We start from the raw sequence: 24734 nt of genomic DNA, 5'->3' as shown, positions 1-24734 counted from the left end.
AATTTTTGTGCACCCAGATTTGACACTTAATAGAATAAACAAAAAATAACTAGCTGACATATAAAGTGTCAAATGGATTTCCAAGGCATACTTGATGTTAGGCGAGTTTTAAAAAAAAAATTTTTAATGAATTTACACAATAATTAATAAAACTACCTCCGTATAGACTTTTTTTCGCTGTAGCTACTAGTATAAAAATTCAAAATGGCGGCCATAAGAAAACAAAAACTTGACTGTTGTTGTGCGAAATCTAGAAGGCTAGAAATTTTCTGAAAACGCCATTTAATTGGTCGAGGTCAAAAATATAAAACTACCAATTTACGTTGCAATAGGCACAATAGTTCTGAAGATATTGTCATTTAAAATAAACGTACTATTTTCATTTTTTTTGACATAAATCCGAAACCAATCAAGATACTGGGGTTTTCTTCATAGGTGTTTGTCAAACTTCTAATTACGCAACTTTTGTCCCATTTAACCGAATTCGTATTTGAGATTCTGAGATGCCAATGTTGAGCATCGAAATTGTCACCACCCTGTATATCACTTTTTCAAACATGTCCTCCAAATCTTTCAATTTAATATCCGTTAGTAAGAAGTTTCACTTCAAATATGCGCACAGAGTGCACACACTGTATTTTTTTAGTAGGTAGGTATCTAATTTTCACTGACGCTCGAGTAAATCCCCATTTAACATCCCGGGCTCCCCTACTATTGCATACACATTTTAAAGTATAGTGATAAATATTTAATTTTGTATGAAATATACTCTCCAGGTGTATATAGATAATATTACGTTGTCTTTTCAACCGATAAATGCTAAAACCAATTATATAATGCTTTTTAAAGTCGTCCCTGTCCATACACACATCCCGTTATGACTGTTAATAATTCCTATAAACAAACAATAACCCACGAAAATATAATACGTGGATATTTTTAACCATTTGTTCAGTTTTCTCATATCTTCTCGAGCGGTTATTCTCGGATTTTTATATTTTCGAACTCATCTGCAAATATTCAATCAAACAGCATGATCGTTTCAGTGTTCGTTCTGTGGATTTTGTTAAAAACCAGTGCTTGCGTCCCATTGGATATCGAATCTTCTCAAGATTTACAAAAACACAGTGTTTTAGACTCGTTTTGTGATACCACCATGTGTCTGAGAAGGTGTTGTGCAGAAAATGAAGCTCTCTATAAAGATACTTGTCGAAACAAGTCATCAACAGATACTCTTAAAAATATAGAAGATATTTTTCATATAAGTCTCGAATTTTTCAGTGTTATTAACTCGAATAATATTTTTTGTGAAAGTAATTCCCATCCTTTACTGTTTCATATCGAAAATGTTGAGCTTATTCGAAACATAATATATATTAAGGACGTTGAAAGTTGGAAGAACTATAAAGAGTTTTGTGTAGAAGAATCAAGAAGTGTTGATTCTAGCAATGTGTCTTTTGTTGTTCTTGGTTGTTTCGAAGATGAAGCTGTAACTAAGCTGGTAGATAAAACTGTGAGTAAGTATTTACAAAGATTTTTGTTCTAATTTTGAGGGTTCCGTACCTCAAAAGGAAAAAACGGAACACTTGCAGCGCTTTCAGATGGAGCGGACCGTCCGCGACTTCGAGCAAGTACCATGAGTTGAACAATTTCACATGGGTCGCGTATGCTCGTCGACGGCTATAAAATTGTTCCATTATTTTTCATGTCTTTTTTTCTCGAAACCTACCCAAGCTGCACAAGTATCTATTTTTGAAGCCCCCCTTTCTAAGATTCACAATAATCTTACTCTAATTCAAGTTCTAGCAAAATGTATTTCCAAATTTGTGCACTGTTCATAAAAACAATTTTAAAATAAAAAAGAAATAACTGAAAATAAACATAGAAAATCACAAGCAATCCAAAAAAATTTCAATCGCATTCAAATATGTCACGTAAAATGTTAGACATAACTGTCAAAATATTACTATGACTCCTTCCTATAACTCCGTCTTTTTAGTCAATGATAACTAATTCACAAGTCATATTTTTCTTTCTTTTATATTGCATAACGTTCTTCACAAAGTTATCTAATTGTATTTATATTACCGTTTTTAAGTCTAATTTCTATTTTAACGGGCATTTAACCAATTTTTCATAATCTGTAATACTCTTAAAATATATTCTAAAGTTAGCTTGTACTCAACAGCTGTATTTGTTAATTTATGTGTACTTAAAACTGGTTTCATGTAAATATACAGGGTGGGCTAGTTCCTTTTATTGTAAATTTGTGACAGTTGCTAAAATCTTTCTTAAGAAGAAAATGGGTGTCGACATAAGACCCAAAATTATTACACAGAAAATTGATTTTTAAATAAATTATGTTTAGAACTCCGCCATCTTCCGAAATTGACATCTCACGTCACGCACGTCTTATTCGAAACAATTGATGTCCACTGCAAATCAGTGACCTACTAGACTTTATAAAATAGAAATTCAACGAAAAAGGAAAAATTTCAAACGAAAGTGGGAAAATAAATAAATAAATTCAAATCTAGAAAGACATGGAAATATATATACAAAATACTTGAATCTAAATGTAAACAAAAATATAAAGAACAAATGACAATAACTGTAAAATCGACTGGTCTCAATCAGTCCAGATCATTCGGTCAATCAGTCATCCGTACCACATAAGATTGGCAAGAAACTACCCTTCACTCTAATGCGGTACGAAATTAACTGGATCAACTTAGTAGTTTTATAAATGACAAAATGGATGATTTTCTGACACTTGACATTCGATAAAAAATACATCTAGTTATATTCCAGCCTTATTTACTACACTCGCCGGCAAAAAAAACCGGCCACTAAAAACTAGTCCCAATTTCAAAGTTGGATTTCTCGCAAACCAGTCATTAGATTTTGATGATTTTTTTTTAAATTGTAAAATAATTCCTTCTTAACAGATGCCACGTCAGAAATTTTTATTCCGAATTTATTTTGAGCATATACAGGGCACAACAATAAGACGAAGTTTTTTGCCCGAACTTTGTAACACCCTGTAGGGTGCAGCAGCTGTAGTAGCTATTGCTAAATCAAATCACATTGTAGCCTCATCTTTTGTGAGCATTTTATTTTTTTAATCACAGGAGATATGCTGTTTTAAAACGAAAACCTCTCGGAAAAATGCTTCTCAGGCAGAAAAATTTATGTGTAAATAATCAAGGCGACAAAGGCGAAAACGGATATATGACTATTTGCAATATAACAACAACGGTTGTCAAATTAAAAAATGCCATTATCTGTGATGGATGTTGCTCGTATTGTGGCTTTAATTGATGATGGTCGAAGTCAACGTTATGTGTTCGATACCTAAAAATACCGGATAAAAAAAATGCACATCGATATATTGAGGGTATTCTACAGAACGTTGTTATTCCCTATTCTCATTTTATCGGAGACGGGTTCGTATTAATGCAAGATAATGCGCGACCATGACCACACATGGCATTAGTAGTTAACGAATATTTGGACGAAGTGGGTATTAAACGAATGGTTTGGCCAGCTTGCAGCCCTGATTTCAACTCCATTAAACATGTGTGGGATCAACTTCAAAGGCGCAATCGTCGTCGACCTGTTTTATCCGACAGCCTTCAAGATCTGCAAATTGCACTTCAAGAAATATTTGATGCCATTCCACAAGAATTTGTAACAAACCTGATTGATTCAATGCCACGTCGACTAAAGACAGCGATCTTGAAGCGAGGAGGCCACACTAGATATTAGTCCCTTAAAATTTCTTTACCTTTTTCTTTTAAATTTTCATGTTTTAGTTAGTTTTCAGATTAAACTTACCTACGTTTTGATGTTTGATTTGATTTTCGAGGCGTTTGTGATTTTTTTTCCATTAAGAAGGAATTAATTTACAAAAAAAACATCAAAATCTAATGAGTGGTTCGCGAGAAATCCAACTTTGAAATTGGACTAGTTTTTAGTGGCCGGTTTTTTTTGCCGGTGAGTGTATATAAAGAATCCAGAAATAAAAAAACCCATATTCTGTTTATTTAACAATAAATATATGGCAAATCTGGAAAATAATCAAGCCATAAAAACGTTGAGTAGTAATTAACGGGAACATTTGCTCCCAAAGCGTTTATAAACAAATCTTAAATCTGTCAATATATCTGAACAATTTGTTTTATAGTTTTGTACAGACATGAGATGTTCAATTTAAATGATATTTGTGTTTAAAGAAAACATAATATTCAAGTTGTTTAGATTTCTTTTGTTATGTTGATATAATTTGGTGTTGTTATGTATTTATATTATATACGATGTATTTCTAAAAATTACTAAAGCCGGGATCCCATTAGACCACTCGCCACGCCACGCCACGCTATCCCACGCCAGCTCACGTGAGCCCACGTGTTGCGGCGTGGGAAAAAGTGTACACATGAGATCTGGGACAGACGAATCGCCCATCACACGTGGCGATAGTGTGGGATGGCGTGGGGTGGCGTGCGCCCTAGTGTGTACGCAACACATATACATAATTAAATGGAAAAACATTCGCAGTGATCTTCATGACGTAGGGTTGGGTTGATTGGATTGGTCCAAGTCCCTATAATTATTATTACAAAAATAAAGATGTCTAATATTGATAGTAACAATTTATAACAAAATCGTTGCATAGGTGCTTCAATAGAAGCTAAATAAAATAAACTCGGTTGGTTTTACATGAGATCTCACAACTTTTTATAGTGGAAGAATTGCGTTCGGAGACTTAGCATTTTTTTACATTCTATGTTTTTAATGGAATCTTTATTTCTATAATAAAGCCCCATACTCACACTTCGCTCCTTCGTCCCTTCCTCGCCTTACTTCCTCGCGTTACTTCCTCGCGTTCCTTCGTCCCTTCGCTTCCTTCCTTCGTCCATTCGATGCTTGGAAACTAGTCAATTATGCAACAACACACAAAATATTTTTAATATAGCAGCTACATGTTTAATACGAAATATCTAGTAACCTCTACAATTTTTAAAAAATCGGAAAGGCACATAATTTTTATTTTATAAAACTGCAATTCTTTGTCGTGTCAAAAATAAAAATTGAATTTTAATAATATATATTTTTTAATAAATCCGAATATTTCAGTATCATGTACAAGGTATATCAGTATGAATGTACAAGGCGAGTCAACAATGGAGTAAAGTTTATTATGTAATTTATATCGAAACCATGAAATATGACATACTAATTAAACGTTAAATATGGACATGCATTTTTTCACAAATATGAAGACTTGTTTTTTTCTTCTATTTTTTAGACTATTGTGTGTGAATTATTTTTATATCGACTGGCGATTGCTAGATGTACAGGATGTCCCATTTTTGTATGTTTTATGGGGTTTCTGGTTTATGAGTAGAGATATAAAGATGCTGTTTTCACATCATTGTTCTACTTATTATGAAACTAAATATGCTACACACATATTTATCCTAGCCTTCTTAGTTCAAAGTTATTTCTTATTTCTTTCTTTTACTTTTTATTTTTTAATTAGTAGAAATTTTTGCATTTTTCGATAATCTTTGTATCTCGATTATCTTATAACTAAAGGTAAAAAGGGTCAATGATGGGCGGTGGGTAAGTACCCAATTTGTAGATAAATAAAATCTGGGTATATATGTATAGGCCTGTAGATTTAGATGAACATCCTAATTTTAATAAAAGGAGTTTCCGACGACCGCATAGTAAATGCCCGGTATAATACCGGAAATAGAAATATACCAATATATAATATCTACAATATATATAAGAAATATTGTAGATATACTCGTATTTCTGATATTACTGGTATTATACCGGGTATTTACTATGCGGTCGTTGAAATACCTTTATAAAATTAGACTGTTCATCTAAATGTACAGGTATATACCGGATACCCTGATTTTGTTTTGTTCTACCCATTGAGTACTTACCCACCGCCCGTGTCTCGTTTTATAGGTAGAATGGCAGTGACGAAAGTGGTTCTTCGTTGGGAGCTGTCTATTTCGAAAAATGACTCAAACTAATGTTCTTTTTTTTAAACAAGACACTCTATAATATATTATTTTTTATTTTATTTGCCTTGTTATGAGCTTTCGAAAATTATAATATACTCTATATTTATTTATTTAGGTACTGCTAAACTGCTATACGGCTCTTATTTTATTTAACTTAATTTTACCAGATAATTTTGCTTTGCATCGTGATATTTTGATAAACTACACGGAAACTGAACTTGTGCTGCTTTTAAATAACATGCCAATAACCAACATTTTACGTCGAATAAATTAGTTGATTGTTTTGATTTACCTAATTTAAACCGGCCAACTATGTAATAAAGTTAAATAATGCATTTTTACCCCGTTTATGAAAATAAGTATTTTAGAAAGCTCGTAACAAGGAAAATAAAATAATATACAAAATATCGTATTTAAAAAAAAATATAAGTTTTAGTCAATTTAAAAAAGACAGATTACGTCACTGCATTCTACGTGAAAAACTGTACGGGAGACCGTTTTCACCTTTTCGATAAGTTATGATACAAAGGGGATCGAAAAATGCAATAATTTCAGATTCGCCATGTATTTTAGGAAGTAAGAGAGCTAGGACATATCTGTATGTAGCATCTTTAGTTTCATAAAAAAGTAACAGCGTAATGTGAAAACCGCATCTTTGTATCTCTCATAAACGAGAAACGACTCATAAACGAGAAACCCTGCAAAACACACGAAAATGGGACACCCTGTACAGACGTACTGCCAGATCAAGAAATCAACTACGAATGAAACCCTAGATGGATTTATATATTTTATATATTTTAATATTTTTTTGTGTTCGTGATAATTCCTTTGCTACTTCGTCTAAAAACCGACAGTACGGGGAAGGAGCGTTTCGAGGAAGTAAACGGACGAAGGAGCGTTTTGACGAAGAAACGAAGGAACACACAGTCGCATAAAATCGACATTTCCCATAGTAAATATAAGATTTTTGGACGAAGGGACGCGACGAAGGAAGGAAGTGAAGTAGCGAAGTGTGAGTATGGGGCTTAACTATAACGACTTGGCGCTCACACAGCACCATAATAATAGAATAATGTGATATTTCGATTATTAAGTAAATCTAAACAGTGCACTTAAGGATAAATTATTTTAAATAGTAGGACATTTTACCGCGTAATTGCCAAGTTAGTATAACTATTTTAAAAATTAAAATGTCTAATATTGATAAGGTCACTATAAATGTTGATAGGTAATTGATTAGATAACAGTTTATAACAAAATTCTTGAATAGGTGCTACCATAGACACTAAATAAAATAACTGACTTAGTTTTACATGAATCTCACAACTTTCTGTAGTAGAACAACTGCGTTGGGAGACTTGGAATTTTTTTACACATTATGTTTTCGATAGGATAACCATTTAACTAAAACAATGAAACCGTATAAAGCCTATTTTACTCTTTTCTATAGAAAAAGCTTCAATTCTATTCATTTATCTGAACTCGTATCAGCAAAACCATCCTGTATATAAAAAAGCAATTTCCTAGATGGTCTTCTTGTCAAACTAATCAAGAAAACCTTTATAGCTCGAGCTTTATTGCTCTGGAGAAAGTTATTAGGTTGATTTTCAAATAACATCAATCGGCTATATCGTCTTTCTTATCCAGAATACGACATACTCTCGACATGAGAACTCCAGAAATGTTTATAAGCACTAAACAAGGCATAGTTTTTGCTATCATTGTCATATTTTTTATCAATTTTGCTTACACATATGATGATGAGTTGCTAGACCTGAAAAATTGTAGTGAAAACTTTTGCTATCGAAAATGTTGCGCTCCAAACGAAATTATAATCGGAACCAAATGTGTTGATGCTTCAAACAATTCGTATTTCGATATTCTAAAGTCCTACTTAAAAAAATCAAGTATCTTGGTTAGTTCGGGTGTTTTCTGTATTAAGGAAAACTATCGACCGGTTGAAAGAGTGTATGGAGATTTCCAGATACTGGAAAACGGTATTTTCGTGCCGGATATACACAAATTCGTTTCGGTTGAAGATTTTTGCCTGGAAGTATTCGTGGATTCAGAGAATTCTTCGAGTTATCTGCTTCATTCGTTGGTATGTTTGCTGGAAGACTCCAGGTTTAGTGATTGGGAACATGGATTTTTTGGTAAGTTGGTTAAGTAGAATTATTTATGTATCAAGGGAAAATAAAAACACTAAATCACCACAATACACCAAAACACTTTTACTTTTACACTGGACGCGCAGCAGCACTTTACATCAGCAGATGATTATAAACTAGTTTGAGTTTATAATCATCTGCTGATGATGCTAACATGGTTAGCGAAACGCGCGTCCAGTGTAAAAGTAAAAGTGTTTTGGTGTATTGTGGTGATTTAGTGTTTTTATTTTGCTGTGTAACACCAAAGGTTCCAACCCTCAACTGTAATCAAGGGAAATTAAGGGTTGTTAATTAACGAGGGCAAAGTAATCTTCCGGTATATTTGTATTAACGCTGCTGGTAGGAACTTTGTTTGTTGCCAGCTTACTATTGTATTAAATGACCTGTTTATAAATTGACGATTGTTGTCAATTGAGTTCAGTTTTTTATCAGAAAAATGCCTTTCGCACGAATTCGGCACACGTTTGGGTATGTTTTTATTAAAATGGAGGAAATATTGAAAAAAGCTGAAGAAGCACGACAAGCGTTACTTTCATCTAAAAGTGGGTCCATTTACCAACAGGAATATAAAAAATACCGTCAGTGGCTGGGACAGAAAAGTATTGTTGGATAGGAGGAGATGTCGATAAAACTGTTCTCTTGTAAATTAATTATTTTATATGTGACATTAATGATGTAGATAAATGATTAGAAGAGATAGATGAGTGTCGATTTTCATTTTTTATTTTTACTCAATATCTCGATTGTATTTCACGGTCATTTCCGGTGAACCAGAAAGTGACCGAAACCAAAGAATATTATAGTTAAATTATCTTTGCCGAAACTAATTGAATACGTCAATCAATCCTGATCTATCTCATATACTAATATACCAAATCTCGTTTTTTTACAGAAAACATAAAAAAGTCATAAGGATGAGCCACTTTTGAAAATCACCCAGTATATCCGTCAATTTTAGCAAATTTCTTTCAACTCTGCCTTTGTTTAAATAACAATTCCAGACAAAAATACTGAAAAATCATTCATTAAAGTGAGAAGTGTGTTTACCAAACGGTTCAAGTTCCCAATGCTACTAAGAACATGGCGTTCGCATCTTTTGTTATTCTTAAATTTTATTATGCTATTAAACAATTACAACTACAGTAATTATTCAAAGTTTTATGTCATTTGACGACTGGCTATCCTCTAGTAAATCCGTAAAACATAATAGATCATTAAGATCAATTTAATTTTTGTATTTTCGATTTTTCCGAAAACAGAAATCAAAATGAATATTTCTTTAATTTTCATTTTAACGTGTTATTTCAAAATATGTTTTGGACAAAATAATATCGAAAACAAGCGTTTAACATTCAGAAAATGTTGTTCTCACAGCCAAGTAATTGTTAAGACAGAATGTGCAAATTCCATACACTCTAACATAACAGATTTTTGGAAAACTCTGATTGGAAGAAATAGTGAGCTTATTGAAAATTCGAGGAAAACTTTTTGTGAAAAGCTTAGGCGTCCAGTCGAACGAAATACTTCGGAGTTTTATATACAGGGTGATGGAATATATGTGATAGATTTGGCTAAAAAATTCGCGGCGGAAGATTTTTGTTTGGAGCTGTTTTTTGATAAAGTGTCTGGTAATTATACGCTGCACGTGTTGGTTTGTTTGATAGAAGATAGTGCTCTTACAAATTGGCAGGAAGGATTTATTGGTAAGTTGATAATAATTGTAAAAATAATGTTTATTATGCAACTTTGAAACTAAAAATTACTATATTTCTAGTATTTTCATTGTATATATAGTTAGTTTTCATACTAGCCAGCTATTTTGCAAACAAACAGCACAACCACCACCGCAAACTAACACCTAACCAACAAAATAACAGCGCTTTTTGCAAAATAGCTGGCTAGTTTGAAAACTAGCCAAGTATCCATTTTAGCCGTAGCATCTATACTAATATATAAAATCCTTAAGTGACTGACATACTGATTAATCACGATCCTGCTCAAACCACTCAACGCAAGAAGCTCAATTTTGGCATACATGTTGATTCTAGGGTGTAGAGGTTCGATAAGAAGGGATTTTTCGAAATTCCAGTTCCAAGGGGTGAAACCACAAAATATTACAATATTTTTTATTTAAAAAACGGTCAAGTTCCCGAAAAAACGCTTAAACACGTATATTTTATTTTGTTTTTTACATATTTTAAGATTTTTTAAAAATGTATACAGGGTGTTTCGAAAAATCTGGTCATTGATTAATCACGATGCTGCTTAAAGCGCTTGACGTAAAAAGCTGATTTTTGGAAAACACATTGACTGAGGGGTTTCTCGAATCTCAAATTCCAAGAGGGTGAAAACGCCCCTCAAATATTACAATATTTGTTATTTAAAAAATGGTTAGTCTTTCGGGAAAACGCTTGGACAAGCATAATTTATTTTGTTTTTTTACATATTTTGAATTTTTTTAAAAAATCATACAGGGTGTTCCAAAAAGTTGGGTAATTTCTTAACCACGATTCTGCTTAAACTGCTTGACGTAAAAAGCTTATTTTTGGCAAACGGATTTTTCGAAAGCCAAATTCCAACGAGATGAAACTACCCCTCAAATATTACCAAGTTATAACATCGCCCTTTTGTTTTTTCTCATGCTGACATAAATGTGAGAAAATGTTATCCAGTTTGTATGTTTATGGAAATTCTTACAAATGATTTTTTCGACGCGAACGAAGTCGCTGGTACACGCTAGTATATTATAAAATCGAAGTTTGTCTAGAGAACTGACTAGATTTTTTTCGCATATGGTTTATTTGAAATTGTAACATGCGGTTCATAACGACAATCTGACTGAAATACCAAGTGTCTGGTACCAAATTATTCGTAAAAAAATGCTTTTTCCAAATATGCTAATGAGCTATCCTTGTTCCAGTTGAAAAAATTGAGATATCATTAAAAATACTATTTGGGCATCTTTTAATCGACCAAGACAAGATACGGAAAACATAAAACGATCAAATCTATTTTCCAATGCTCCTTGATTAAAAATTAGTGTTTTTAATACAGCCATTCTAGATTGAAATTTAAAATACGCCTGGACGGCACATTGAGCAGTTTTTGTAAATGTTTTGAATAAATAATGCAACTTGAAATTTACGTTTCACTCCACCTCATGCCAAAACTGCACATTTCCGGACATGGGTTCCTATACTCAAATCATTTGTTTTGATGCCCTTCAGTTTGTCGCACTAATTGTGAGACACCCTGTATACCCGGTATGTACTGGTATAATCCTGGTATTATACCGGGTATATAATATGCGACCGTCAGGGAATCCTCTTATAAAATTAAGATATTCAAATAAATTGCTCCCTCCGTCGGCGTTGTGCTCTTGTGTTTGTGATAGAATTTATATTGGCTTTTGTGCATTCTTTAACTAACTGGTGTCTTTCTGACATTTTAGATCTTTCTTCAATGTGGAATTTAACAACAAATTGTTGAGTACATTTAAATTGACAAACTATACTCGATTATATAGCGGGTATAATATACACATTTTTTTAAACAAAATGTTTATAAAACATAACAACCCTGCCTTGAAGTATCTTTTTTATTTATAGAATACATTATAAAATTCTGGATAAACGTTTTCAATAATAAATTAGATTAATTAGATGTTAAAGTAATTAAAAAACTTGCGACACGTTATTTTACTGAACGTATAATAAAGCAACAGCGTACCACACAGAGACAATTAACACACCCTTGTTTTTCCCAGAGATAGAAGCCCATTTTCATCCTTCTGACCCTTAGATACAAGGCCTAATAAATATAATTACATACACAACGACATTTCTATACATACACCCCTCCTACTTTTATATAAAATTACTGATACCCTTGATAAAATTTTTCTAGAAAAAAATTATATCCACAAAGAAAACAGATCGAAAGGGCCACACATACTTAGTTTAGTATTTAAAATGTGGTTTGTTAGGTTTACAGTGATAGTACTAGTGGTGAAATATAATGTTATTGTGCTGTCAAATAGTGAAAAAGTGACATTGTCAGAAAATCAAAACTTAACTAACCCTCAAAACTACACTCTTCGTAAATGTCATGGTGAATTCTCGAAGGAAAATGCTACGTCAAAAAATATCTTAGAAGAATTTGTTAATAATCATACATATGGAAATAACTTGAAAGTTATTCAGTGGATTTATTTAAATGGTACTTATTGCGAGGAAGGGTTAGATCCATTACCATCGCTCGACTTCACGATCAACGAAACGGTATTGACCAATGAATTTGATAGTTTCACTATGAAATTCTTCTGTGTGGATAATATTAATGATACGCTTCTTGCTCTGGTGTGTACCACAGGGGATCGACTGCCATTAGAGAATAAACTTTCTGCAACATCCGGTATGTAGACCAAGTGTACACACATACAGGGTGGCCCAATGTTCCTAATTTTACTTTTAAAAAAATATATATTCAAAATATTCATATTTTCATAAGTATACCGATTGAAATGTATTTTTACACTAAAATAAATGGAACGATCAACATAAGTGATGACCAAGACTTCGCTGGTCTTGATCTTGCTGCAAGACTGTTGCACGTCTTGCATTTTTTAATAGATTTTTACTAGAGGCACTTTCTACATAGAAAGTATTTAAATAAATAGTAATTTTAGTAATTTAATGCAAATAAAACTTGAAAAAACAAAAATAAATTATTAGAATATTTGAGTGACGAATTTTTAATATATATTTATATACAGGGTGGTCCGAATTGTATTCCGAAAACTTTGGCAGCAAAATCTGCAGGTAAAAATAAGTAAAAAAGTTTGTATATATAAATGTGTGTCCTAAAATGCTTAGTTTCGGAGATACAGGGTGTAGAAGTTTCATTTTTATTTCGATTTTTTCCAAATAATTTCTGAGGTAACGTCAATATTTGGATGAAAATTGGTGTCTGGGAGTTTTTTGACATGATAAATGTGATTATTATGTCAATATGACTCCTATTTGTATTGAAGAGTAATCAATTTTCGTCTCTACCTGTATATAACTACGAGTAAAAAAATATACATTTCCGTGAGACTTTTTTTGTAAAAAATATCTCTTGGTAAAAAAGTATCGCTACGAGCAACATTTCTCAAGATATTTAGAATGGAAATAGTCATTACATGTCATTATTGACAAAAAATAAACACGTTGTTTAAATTTTTCAAAATTTTATTTTTTTCAAATTAATCATAATTTTTTCTGCGAGAAAATTATGATAAAACAGTTTCTGTTCAACTTTTGGCACAAAAACATTTCAAATTTATGATTTCAGTCTTATTTATTTATAGTCAATATTTGTCAACATGTTTAATTTATGTCAATGATAACAAGTATTGATAATTTCGATTCCAAATATCTCGAGAACCATAACTCGTAGCGATTTTTACCAAGAGACCTTTTTTACGTAAAAAATGTCGTAAATTTATATTTTTTTTCCTCAGTAGTTTTATACAGGTACAGACGAAAAGTTATTACTCTTCAAAACAATTATAGCACATGTGGGTGGCGCCCCCTACAAGTAGGAGTCATATTGACATTACATTACACATCTTCACATACACATTAAATTTTTCATATCAAAAAGCTCCCAGACACTAATCTTCGTCGAAATATTGACGGTACCTACCTCATAAAATATTTGGAAAAAATAGAAATAAAAATGAAACTTCTACACCCTGTATCTCTGTAACTAAGCATTTTAGGACATACATTTATACGAACTTTTTTACTTATTTTTATCTGCAGAATATGCTGCCGGAGTTTCCGGAATACAGTTCGGACCACCCTGTATATTTTTCGATATATTTTATTGAATGAGCATTTATTTCTTTAAAATTTTATGCAATAGTCGCGGAAATACTATTTAGAATAAATTAAAATAATAATTTTGCACAAATAAGTAATCTTCTAAGCGTAAAAGATGCAAGAGTTTTGCATGGATTGCGATTGGATTATAGTCTTGCGGGCGTCTTGCTAGTAGTCGGTTTTGGTATTCGTCTTGCAGACCAAATAAGGTACGGACAAAAAGTTATTACTCTTCAAAACAGTTAAGAAACATGTAGTTGGCGCCAAATCACGACTTTACTTGTATAGTCCGAACCAAGACATTTTATGTCATGAATTTAGACGAACTTTTTTACTTATTTTTATCTACAGAATATTCTGTTAAAGTTTCCAGATTACTATTTGGACCACCCTGTATTATAAACAAAAAATAAAAGAACAAGTAAAGGTTGTTTTTATTAAGGTATAATACGTAATTGGTCTCCTAAGAGTAAACAGACTTTAATAAAAACGAATTGTTCTATTATATGTCATATAAAACCATCCTTCAGTAAAGTTATCAAGTCAATTTGTTTGCTTATAGCCTTCATCAAGTCCAAAGAATTTCTCATTTTTCTGGGGTAAAAAAGGGAAAAAACGATATAGAGACAATCAGCAAATTGTCGGAAAGAGTTGCCACACCTTTACAAGCAACACGCATTTAATTATTACCTTTTAGTATCTCTGAGGAGCCTTTTGTTACCGCCTTTCTGTCTTAATTGACTTATAGAACTCTTTTTTAGACAAAACTTTTGCCAAGAACTGGGAAAATCATGGGAAAATATGATAAAAAAGGTCACATAAAAGAAATGTTCTGTTTGTATTATCATGTCTACGTGAAGTGAATGTTTTTGTTTTAAATCTTTAAGTTTTGTTTTTAACTTTTTGAATTCACTGCAATATCCCAGTAAACGCATATTCAGTTTTTTTTTACATAACTGGTTCGTTAAAGCCTCCTGTATAATATTTGATAAATTATTTTAAAAATATAAGTAATTTCCCAAGACATTCTATATCTGTGGTAATTTAATTTTCCTTTTAACAGAGCATCCACCATTTCGTCAAGATTGTAAGTTTAATAATTTAATGAAAATTTAATCAATTTTTAAATTAAATAAATAAAATAATTAAAAAAAATTAAATTAATAAAAAAAATATTAAAAAAAAAAATAAAATAATTAATTTAAATTTTTTAATATAAATAAATTAAATAATTTAAAAAAAGAAATAAATTTAAAATGTGTGTAATTTTATTTTTTTATATATTATTGTTTTGTAGTTTTTCTTTACAAATAATATTTTTTTAAATATCTTTATTTTCTCCAAAAAAAATCCTATATGGGTAACCAGTTGTCAGCAGTTAGATTTACAGATAGACAAATTTGCCTAACGAAGAAAAAATGCTTTATTTTGCAATCATTTTAAAAAATATTGAGAAATTATCATTTATTTAAGTCTATATTATTTTTATCACGTAATTACTTTCTCTGTATGGTAATCTATCTATTTTTTTAGTAGTATCACAGATATAACATAGTTTAAAATATTCAGGTAGTTTACTATGTTATCTGTAGTAACATCCTTGTAGTATTTAATTTTTTATTAATTTTTATTTAGAGGCATTTTTTTTCCTTCGCCATATTGTCCAGAAACATATATTTAATTTAATTTTTAAGTTTAATTCTTAATATGTGCAATTTTCTAACAATTTATAAACGAAGCTTTTATGCATTTTTTATACAGTGTATTTAAATATATTAACCAAATACTATAGAAAGAAGATTATTTTAAGATTCTCAGGAATTCTCAGGATTCTCAGGAAAAACAATTCAAATATATCGAATTCCCTGCTTTAAGGTAAAGTGGATTATTTTTTTTTAAATGCTTAATTTTTACTTATATGTAAATTATTATTTATTTATGTAATTTATTATTGTATTTGTTTTTTTTTATTTTATGTAATATTAATTTATTAGAGTATTAAGGCGCGGATTTAACTTTTATTTTTTACTCTAATGGATTTAACAGACGTTTGATACCGCAAAAAAAAGTATGGTACTCTTAAGAAAAAATTTCGCTCTATATTTTAATAAGAAATAAACGCAAACATATGTTCCTGACTTTTGTTATTTCCATATTGTAAACAGACGAATCTAATAATAAACCATACTTCTATAATTGGAAAAGACAAATATACATAAGATATACACAATTCTTTGATCTATCTGTTGGCGGTGTATGAATGAGGTAATATATTCTTTATTGTACTATTTTGTCTATTAAATATGGTAGAAACTTAGAACAAAATTATGTTTAGTGAAAGAGATTTTCTACGAACAAGAGTGAAAGTTAGAAAATAATGGTGGTGAAATGTTCCGATCTTAACTAACGGGGTGAAATGTTCCGATCTTAACTTAGCGATACATTACCAGAAGGTCAGGCATTTATACATATTAATTCTTATATAGGTAGTTATTTTTAAATATTAAAATGAACAGTTACGTGAGACATTTTGAGACAGATAGTGTTGCAACTAGTATAGTAAAAAGCACTGATGAATGGAATAAAACTGTACGCAAAATGTAAATTCCGATTTCAAGTTAATTCACCAAAACATACGTAGTGTCGAAAAGAATTTAGATGAGTTTAATGTATTTTTACATAGTTTAAGTTGTGAATTTGATTGTATTGTATTAACTGAAACTCGCCAATTGAGAAATACTAATTTGTATAATATGGGTGAATACGTTATAGTTTATAATGAAGGTAATATTAACCAGAATGATGGAACTGTTTTATATTTGAAAAAATCCTTGAATTTTGAACACAAAATAGTACATTTTGGACCTATCAGGGTAATAGAAGCATTAATATTACGTGATTCTAAAAGAATATTGTTAACGTGCATCTACAGATTACCATCTACATGCACAAGAACCTTTATTGATGATTTGGATAGTTATTTGAAAGCTTGTTCGAGAGACTATAGTTTACATATAATTGTGGGGGATGTAAACATTAATATATTAAAAAACGACATTGATACAGACTCGTATTTAAATGTATTGCACGAACACAGTTTTACTTCAGCAATTAATGTACAAACTAGGAAAAGTTACACCGGCAGTTTCAGCTGTCTAGACCATATATTTTTTAGAATAGCGAGTAAAGATAGAGATCATGTTGACTGTATACCAGTAGTTTTTGAAACATCTCTCACAGATCATTACACAACTATGGCGCAATATATTTTTCGAGGAATAGAAAGAGAACAACCTAGAAATAATAGAAAGATATATGTTAATAAACAAAATATTATTCATGATATTACAACTCAAAATTGGGAAAGTATATATAATGAACCGAATCCAGATATGGCGGCTAGTATATTGGTAAGTAATATTAAAAACATAATAGAAAATAATACTAATACTGTTTTTACAAAACAAAAATCGATTAAGAAAACCCCGTGGATCACTTTGGGTTTAATAAAGTCTATAAAGACGAAAAATTTTTTGTTTCAAAAAATGAAGACAAATCCCTCTATCGAAAACATAGAAAACTTTAAGGCACATAGAAATTTATTAAATGCATTAGTCAAAACTGCCAAAAAAGTATACTATAACAACTACATTAGTAATAATTCCAAAAATAGGGAGAGTCTTTGGAGTTACGTCAAAAACATAACTGGGAAAACGAAAAAATCCAAAATAGAAAAGGTAGAAAATAGTATTAAAGAGGTAGTAAGCAATAAAAAACAAATAGCTGATGCTTTTGCTGATCATTTTGAATCTGTGGGCGAAAATCTTGCCAAAAAAATAAAAAAGTGTAATAATGACACCTATACAACAAATCAAAAATCATTAAGCAGCTCCATATTTTTTACCCCTACTGATGAATCGGAAATAGATAGGATAATATCGAATATGAAAAGTAAAAAATCTCCGGGATATGATAAAGTTACCATTGATATACTACAATTAATTTCGCCATATATAATAGTCCCTCTAAAACACATTTTGAATAGTTGTATAGAAAAAGGAGTATTTCCCAAAATTTTTAAGGTGGCTGTTATAAACCCAATATACAAAAGCAATAGTCATACAGATGTATCCAATTACAGACCCATATCTTTACTGTCGATATTTTCAAAAATTTTTGAAAAGGTCCTAAAAGTGGGAATCAACAGTTTCTTTGAAAATAACAATATCATATCTCCAAATCGATATGGATTTCAGGAGGGGAAATCAACCCAAGATGCAATTTTACATTTAACCGATGAAATATATAAATCATTGGATTCTAGCACACCAGCCCTTGTAGTATTTTTGGACCTCAAGAAGGCTTTTGATACGGTGGACCATAAAGAGCTACTGAAAACTTTGGAACGTGTTGGTTTTCGAGAGAAACATTTAAGTCTAATGGAGAGTTTTCTAGCCTACAGAAAACAAATAGTGAAAATAGAAAATTAATTTAGTAAACCTAGCAGTTAAATATGGGTCCCACAGGGTACTGTTTTATGGCCTATTTTATCCAATATTTATATAAACAACTTATTTCATTTATCTTCTGATGGGAACATAATTGGGTTTGCCGACGATACTGCCATATTTTATAGCGACAAAAATTGGGATAATCTAGAAACAAAGTAGAAAAATGACCTACCACGCATTATTCATTTTCTAAGCAAAAAACGAATGACAGTAATTTTGACAAAACCTGCTTTTATACCATTCGGCATTTATAAAGACAGTCTTCCACTTTTTGAAAATTTAGAGGTAAAAACACATGTCAATGTGTGAATTACACGATAAGAAGAGCAGTGAAAGTTAAGTATCTGGGTATTTTTATCGACAGTCACTTACGTTGGGATCATCAAATTACTTATATATGCTAAAAAATAAGAAATTTATTAGCCATTTTAAACACCTAAGAAATATTCTAAACATGAAAGATCTCCAGATATTGTACCATGCCTTGGTTGAATCGCATTTGACATATGGAATAGTGGCTTGGGGTGGAGCCAGTAACACACACATACATAGACTACAGGTTCTACAAAAATGGATCTTAAAAATAATTCATGCTAGAGTGAGAACGTACCCAACAGAGACACTATTCAGGGAATCCAGTGTTCTGGACATTAAACAGCTCTTCTGTCGTGATTTACTTATCACACAGTACACTCATATAGCAAGATTATCTCAAAGGAATCATCCCTATGAGACGCAATAAAAAAAATGTCCAGTTGCCTAAACCAGTAAGAACACATACACAACATAGCTTCTATTACCTTGGACCAAAATTATATAATATGATACCATTGGAGCTTAGAACTACATCGTCTATATATGTTTTTAAAAAACAAATCCGTTTGTGGGTAATTATGAAGGGCAGATCGTTTGCTGATACTGTTCTCAATTCAAGGATTTATACAGTGAGATGAAATACTAAGTAATTCTTTTCTTTTTGCTTTAGTTGGGTTAGGTTGTATCAAGGGTCTGATTATTCCTTGTTAATATTGTTTATACTCTGTTTATGTTTTTAATTTAGATAATATTTATACGAACAAGTCTTTGACTTTATAACGTATACTATTTATTTATTTATATGTATTTATATGTATTTATGAATAAATTATTATTATATTATTATTATTATAATACATATTAACATATGTTAACGAAACAAAAATATAATTAACAAAACAAAAATAACATATTATCATTTTCTACACAGTGCGAATGGTTTTTGAAATATGACCATTTTTAGATTAAATTTTCGGTATATTTAAAGCTCCCATAAAATCAAAATTATAAAATAACAAATTACTTATGTTATAGTATTTTTCTTTTCAAAACTATGTGTGCTAGAGTTTCTTAAATTGCCTGCTATAGGTACAGGGTGAGTCTTAAATAAGAGCAATTATTTCCGGCTGGTAGATCTCGAGTCCAAAAAGATAAATCCAAAATAACTGAGTTATTTTACTTTGAAATTTAAAAAAACATATATTTTTTGCTTAAATTTTCAGAACCACTAGATCTTTTCTACGTTTTCTTTCTTGTAAATTTAATCTACTACCTACCTGTCATATTATCAGAAATTATGTTTTTTAACTAAAGTCAATTAATTGCAAATTTTAAAAAAAATCGCGAAAAATTCCTCATATGTATATAAACGTGTTTCTAGCGCCGAAATATACTACCCATAAATATATTTGCACTCTTTAAGACGTAATTTAAGACGTAATATTACTCTAGATTAATAACTAGACAACAATCTATTACAAACAATATTATTAAGAAAATTAATGTAATTTCAAAACATAAAAAAGTTTTAACAAATACTGTACTACATGCGTCTAATGATAAGAAAATGTTCTTTGTTAATTGGTTGTAAATCATTTACTTGTTATTTATAATTATTTATCTAATCTACTGATAATCAAATGATTACATGGGTTCAACCCTTGTTCAACGAAATAATTAAAAAAAGGCATTATCTTAAGAGATAAAGGTGAATGTTATTAAAAACTGATCACCCCGTATACAGGGTGTCCCAATATTCCGTGGACATAGAACTATACTACGTATTTTTGGAATTAAAATAAGTTCATTGTACACAATTTACCTCTATACAAAAGTGCTTCGTTTGTCCGTTAGAAGGAATCAAAATTTAAAAAAATATACACTTTTACATATATTTTAGGTGCCCGGTGGCGTAGAGGTACTTTATTTATTACATTTTTTGTCTCTTGTTAAAAAACGCCACCGCGCATACCTTTTGAGGAAAAAAAATATTTTTCAGAATTTGACGTCCAAAAATGTTTTTTGTCACACCAAGCTATGGAGGCAGGTAAAATCTATTGTGCTTAATTAACCCAGTTGGCGAAAATATGTAATTTTAGGTTAGTACCACAAATTATATTTAACCATGAACTTCATAAAAAGCTTAAAAAATAATAAATTTGAAATTAATTAACGTTCGAGTTTATTTTTTATTGATTGTCCTCTAACGGGCAAACGAAGCACTTTTTTATAACTAGTGTATTATAACTAGTATTATAACTAGTATTATCAATAGTGTAAATCAAAAACAATAATGGGCCCAATACTGAGCCCTGAGGGACACCAGAGGATATACAGAGATTTTCAGAGAATTCATTATTTATAGTAACTCTCTGGCTTCGATCTTCCAAGTAGGATTTCAAAAAATTCGCCGAAACATTGTCAAAGCCAATATATTTACATTTTTCAACCAACAACGCATGATTCACGGTGTCAAAAGCCTTGCTGAAGTCCAATAGCACAAGAACAGTTGCTAAACCGTTATCACATGCTCGAAAAACATCATCAGATAATGCCAATAACAAAGTTCTGTACTTTGACGTTTTCTAAACCCCGATTGTTCTTTCGGTAGCAAGTTTGCATCATTTAAATAATTTATTATTTGGCTATACACAATCTTTTCCAAGATTTTCGATAAGATTGGCAATAAACTAATTGGTCGCAAGTCATCATATCTTGATGGGTTTGCAGTTTTTGGTAGAGGTAAATTACGTACAATTAACTTATTTTGATTCAAAAAATATGTAGGTACTTGTTTTATGTCCACGGAATATTGGAACTCCCTGTATATTTTGTAGGCCCGCTTTGTAAAAATAAATGCTATAAAAATGTTTTTCTCAAAAACTATGCGATGTGGCGTGTTTTACAAGAGACAAAAAATGTAGTAAATACTAGAAGAACCGTTTTACGAAAAAAAAATCGGTCGCGCGTCGGTTGAGTTCGAAAATATTTATACTAAAATTTATTTAATGGTGGGGGTAGTTTTCGCCCTTCCCCTACCTTTCCTTGATTTTTGTGAAAGTCAATTTGTCAATTCAAATCGGAATAACGGTTCTTAAAATATCTGTAAAAATTTGTTTATTTTTTAAAGTTTGATGCCCTCTAACAGACAAACGAAGCACTTTGGTATAAAGGTAAATTGTGTCTAATGAACTTATTTTGATGTCAAAAATACCATGGAATATTGGAACACCCTGTATATTCTGATAATTCATATTGTTGTAAAATTGTGGTTACTCATATTCTTTCTGAGTTCAATGTATGGTTGATATGCACTTATCAATGGCATGCAGTTTATTCTTAAAGTGTACATCAATTATGATTAATCATAAAGAACAAAAATGACAATTGAACACTTATTATAAATTATTTATATAAAGTTGTAATGGTTTTATATTTTAATTCATTTTTCAAGTTTATTATATCAAAATTTTTATCTGTACATACCATCTAATCATGCTATTATATTTAAAAATACGAAGTATTTCCCTAATATTACCTTATTATTCCCCTAATTATTCCCTTATTATTTCCCTAATACTTATTAATAGTGGAACTTTTACCTCGGAATTCAATTACTGTCAATGTATTAATGTGAAACCTTCTGTATTGTGTTTTATAAATAAAATACTAAAATATTTACCCATTTTTTTTCGTTGCTTTTAATTTTTTATTTTAGTAATTTTAGTGAATTCTTAATTATTTCCTTCTTAATATTTTTATTTCTTTAATTCTTTTTCTAAGTAAATTTATTGAAATAAATAAATCTAATGCATAAACTATACCTATTCTGCTTATATTCTAATCATTGAAATTTTGATTGAAATCGAATTATACAGGGTGGCGCGTCATATACGACGCGGTTTTTGCAAGGAGAACAAAAGTTTATATTGAAGTGAAATTTTCTGAGGTTATGTAAGTTAATTTAAAGTATTTTCTAAATTTATGTAGAATTCTACAGGGTGTCCCCAAAAAAAATTACACATCAAAGTTATGTTTTTTGTAATGGAACACCCTATATATTAATTGATTTTTGGATTCTAGTAAAAAAATAAAGGTTTGTTTCATTAGAAAAGTATATGACTGAAATGTATAGTTTTTGTGTATAATATAATAATTAGCGAGCACCTTAAAACTTTGATGTATTTTAAAGGTTAATATATTTTATTCTAATGGGCCGATTTTGATGATTCTTTAAGCAGTGTGTTGCCAAATTATTTGACTTCTTAGTATATTTTTCTAAATTAAAAATGAAACACCACATCTGTTAATTATACAAGGGAAAACAAAATGTTGATATTTTTGATGAAAGTTTGAAACACCCTGTGAAATATGTTAAAACAGCAAGAAATTTAAAAATTATTTTATCATCTAGATATATCCTTTCTCGATGGTTTGTTTTTTGGTTGATCTCATTAGCTTTATTTTTGTTGGAAATATTCGGTTTTAAAGAAGGCATTAACATTTTTCGTAATTTTTACATTAAGACCATGCCTTTGCTTTTGGGCCTAGTTAACACATCTAGTAAGTTCTGGTCCCGAAGCAGACCTTCTTGGCATAAGATTTGCTTCCTTTAATCTTTTTCTTGTAGTCCGTTAATTAATATGTACGGTTCTTAGTGCAATTCATTATCAATTTGAAAACTGGCAAACGGCGGTTTCTTAGCGATAAACTTACAATAAGTCGATCGTCTCGATTAGAAGTTCTCATACGAAGGTTCCTGGACGTCTATATGGACGTCCTCATGGACGTGGTCATAATTCAAAGACCATTTAATATACTCTATGGTATTAAGGTAGATTTGGAACCAGAATTTTATAGCAAATTCACTAAACTCGAATAAATAAATGATATATATTTGACTCACCCTGTATATCTATAAAAATATTTTTGAAATATGAACTACCATTAAACATATATTTTGTAAAAGGTTTGGAGTGAAAATCTCAAATAGGAATCCTGATACAGAGCTTTTCCGAAAAACGGAACCATTTTGTATGCATGCATTTGTATATGTGTGTGTTTATTTAAATACTAAAGTGAAAGCAACGAATTTAAATAGGTAAACTTTGTAATGTATCTTATTAACGATACAATGCAAAAAGTTTTATAAAAATTCGTTCACAGTAAATGAATTCCGAGGTTTGCATCTCATAAGGGCTTAAAGCACTCCACTATAATAACAATACCGAGATTTTTATGATATTTTTATTTTAGTTTAATAGAAAATTGAACTAATTCCGGGAAATCAAAAATTCAAAAACAGCTTATATCAAAAAAAGTTATTCCCCACAAAATATTGATAAATTTTGCCAAGTGTTATTATGAAAGATCAATAAAAAAACTGTGGAATTTAATTCTCCAAATGGGAGTCCAATAATTTGCGATATTGCATTGAAATTAATACGACAGTAGAGTGTTTTTCAATAGCACTTAATTAATAAAAAAAAGATAACAGTGACAACAATTTTGTTGTACAACTACATTTTGTGGAAAAATTGTATTTTTATGCCCTTTGTCGTTACATATTATCCTTTTTTATAGCATATACAAAAATATTATTTGCAGATGTTTAGATTCTGTATAAAAAGTTCTAATACAATCATACTTTGTATAATATAACACTTTTTATTTTATATATCAATTCGTATATTTCAGATTAAAACAAATAAAGTTTTTGAACTTCGAAAAAGATAGGTATTCCAAATATTTCTTCAATGAAACATCCTACAATTTAAATACAAGTTTTTTATTTCTAATTTTTACTTAACTTATTATTTGGTCCAG

The 24734-nt window shown here is 30.4% G+C and overlaps 1 protein-coding gene across 2 annotated transcripts in view; it reads left to right on the top strand.

The window, feature by feature from the left end:
- Positions 1–24734, top strand: part of LOC115882567 (probable G-protein coupled receptor Mth-like 10) — a 61229-nt gene that overhangs the window by 8614 nt on the left and 27881 nt on the right. Inside the window, exon 1 of one of the 2 annotated variants that reach the window (XM_030900750.1) lies at positions 833–1517. The exons of the other annotated variant lie outside the window; for it this stretch is intronic. Coding sequence (XP_030756610.1) covers positions 1034–1517 — 484 coding nt within the window. The 5' untranslated portion in view covers positions 833–1033. Of the gene's footprint in view, positions 1–832; positions 1518–24734 lie in introns of those variants that run through there. 2 annotated transcript variants of the gene reach the window in all.

The sequence above is a fragment of the Sitophilus oryzae genome, unplaced genomic scaffold (genome assembly GCF_002938485.1).
Source record: "Sitophilus oryzae breed Bouriz unplaced genomic scaffold, Soryzae_2.0 scaffold_177_pilon_pilon, whole genome shotgun sequence".
NCBI lineage: Eukaryota > Metazoa > Arthropoda > Insecta > Coleoptera > Curculionidae > Sitophilus > Sitophilus oryzae.
The sequence above is the reverse complement of the archived record's forward strand: the minus strand, read 5'-3'. Positions and strand labels throughout refer to the sequence as shown.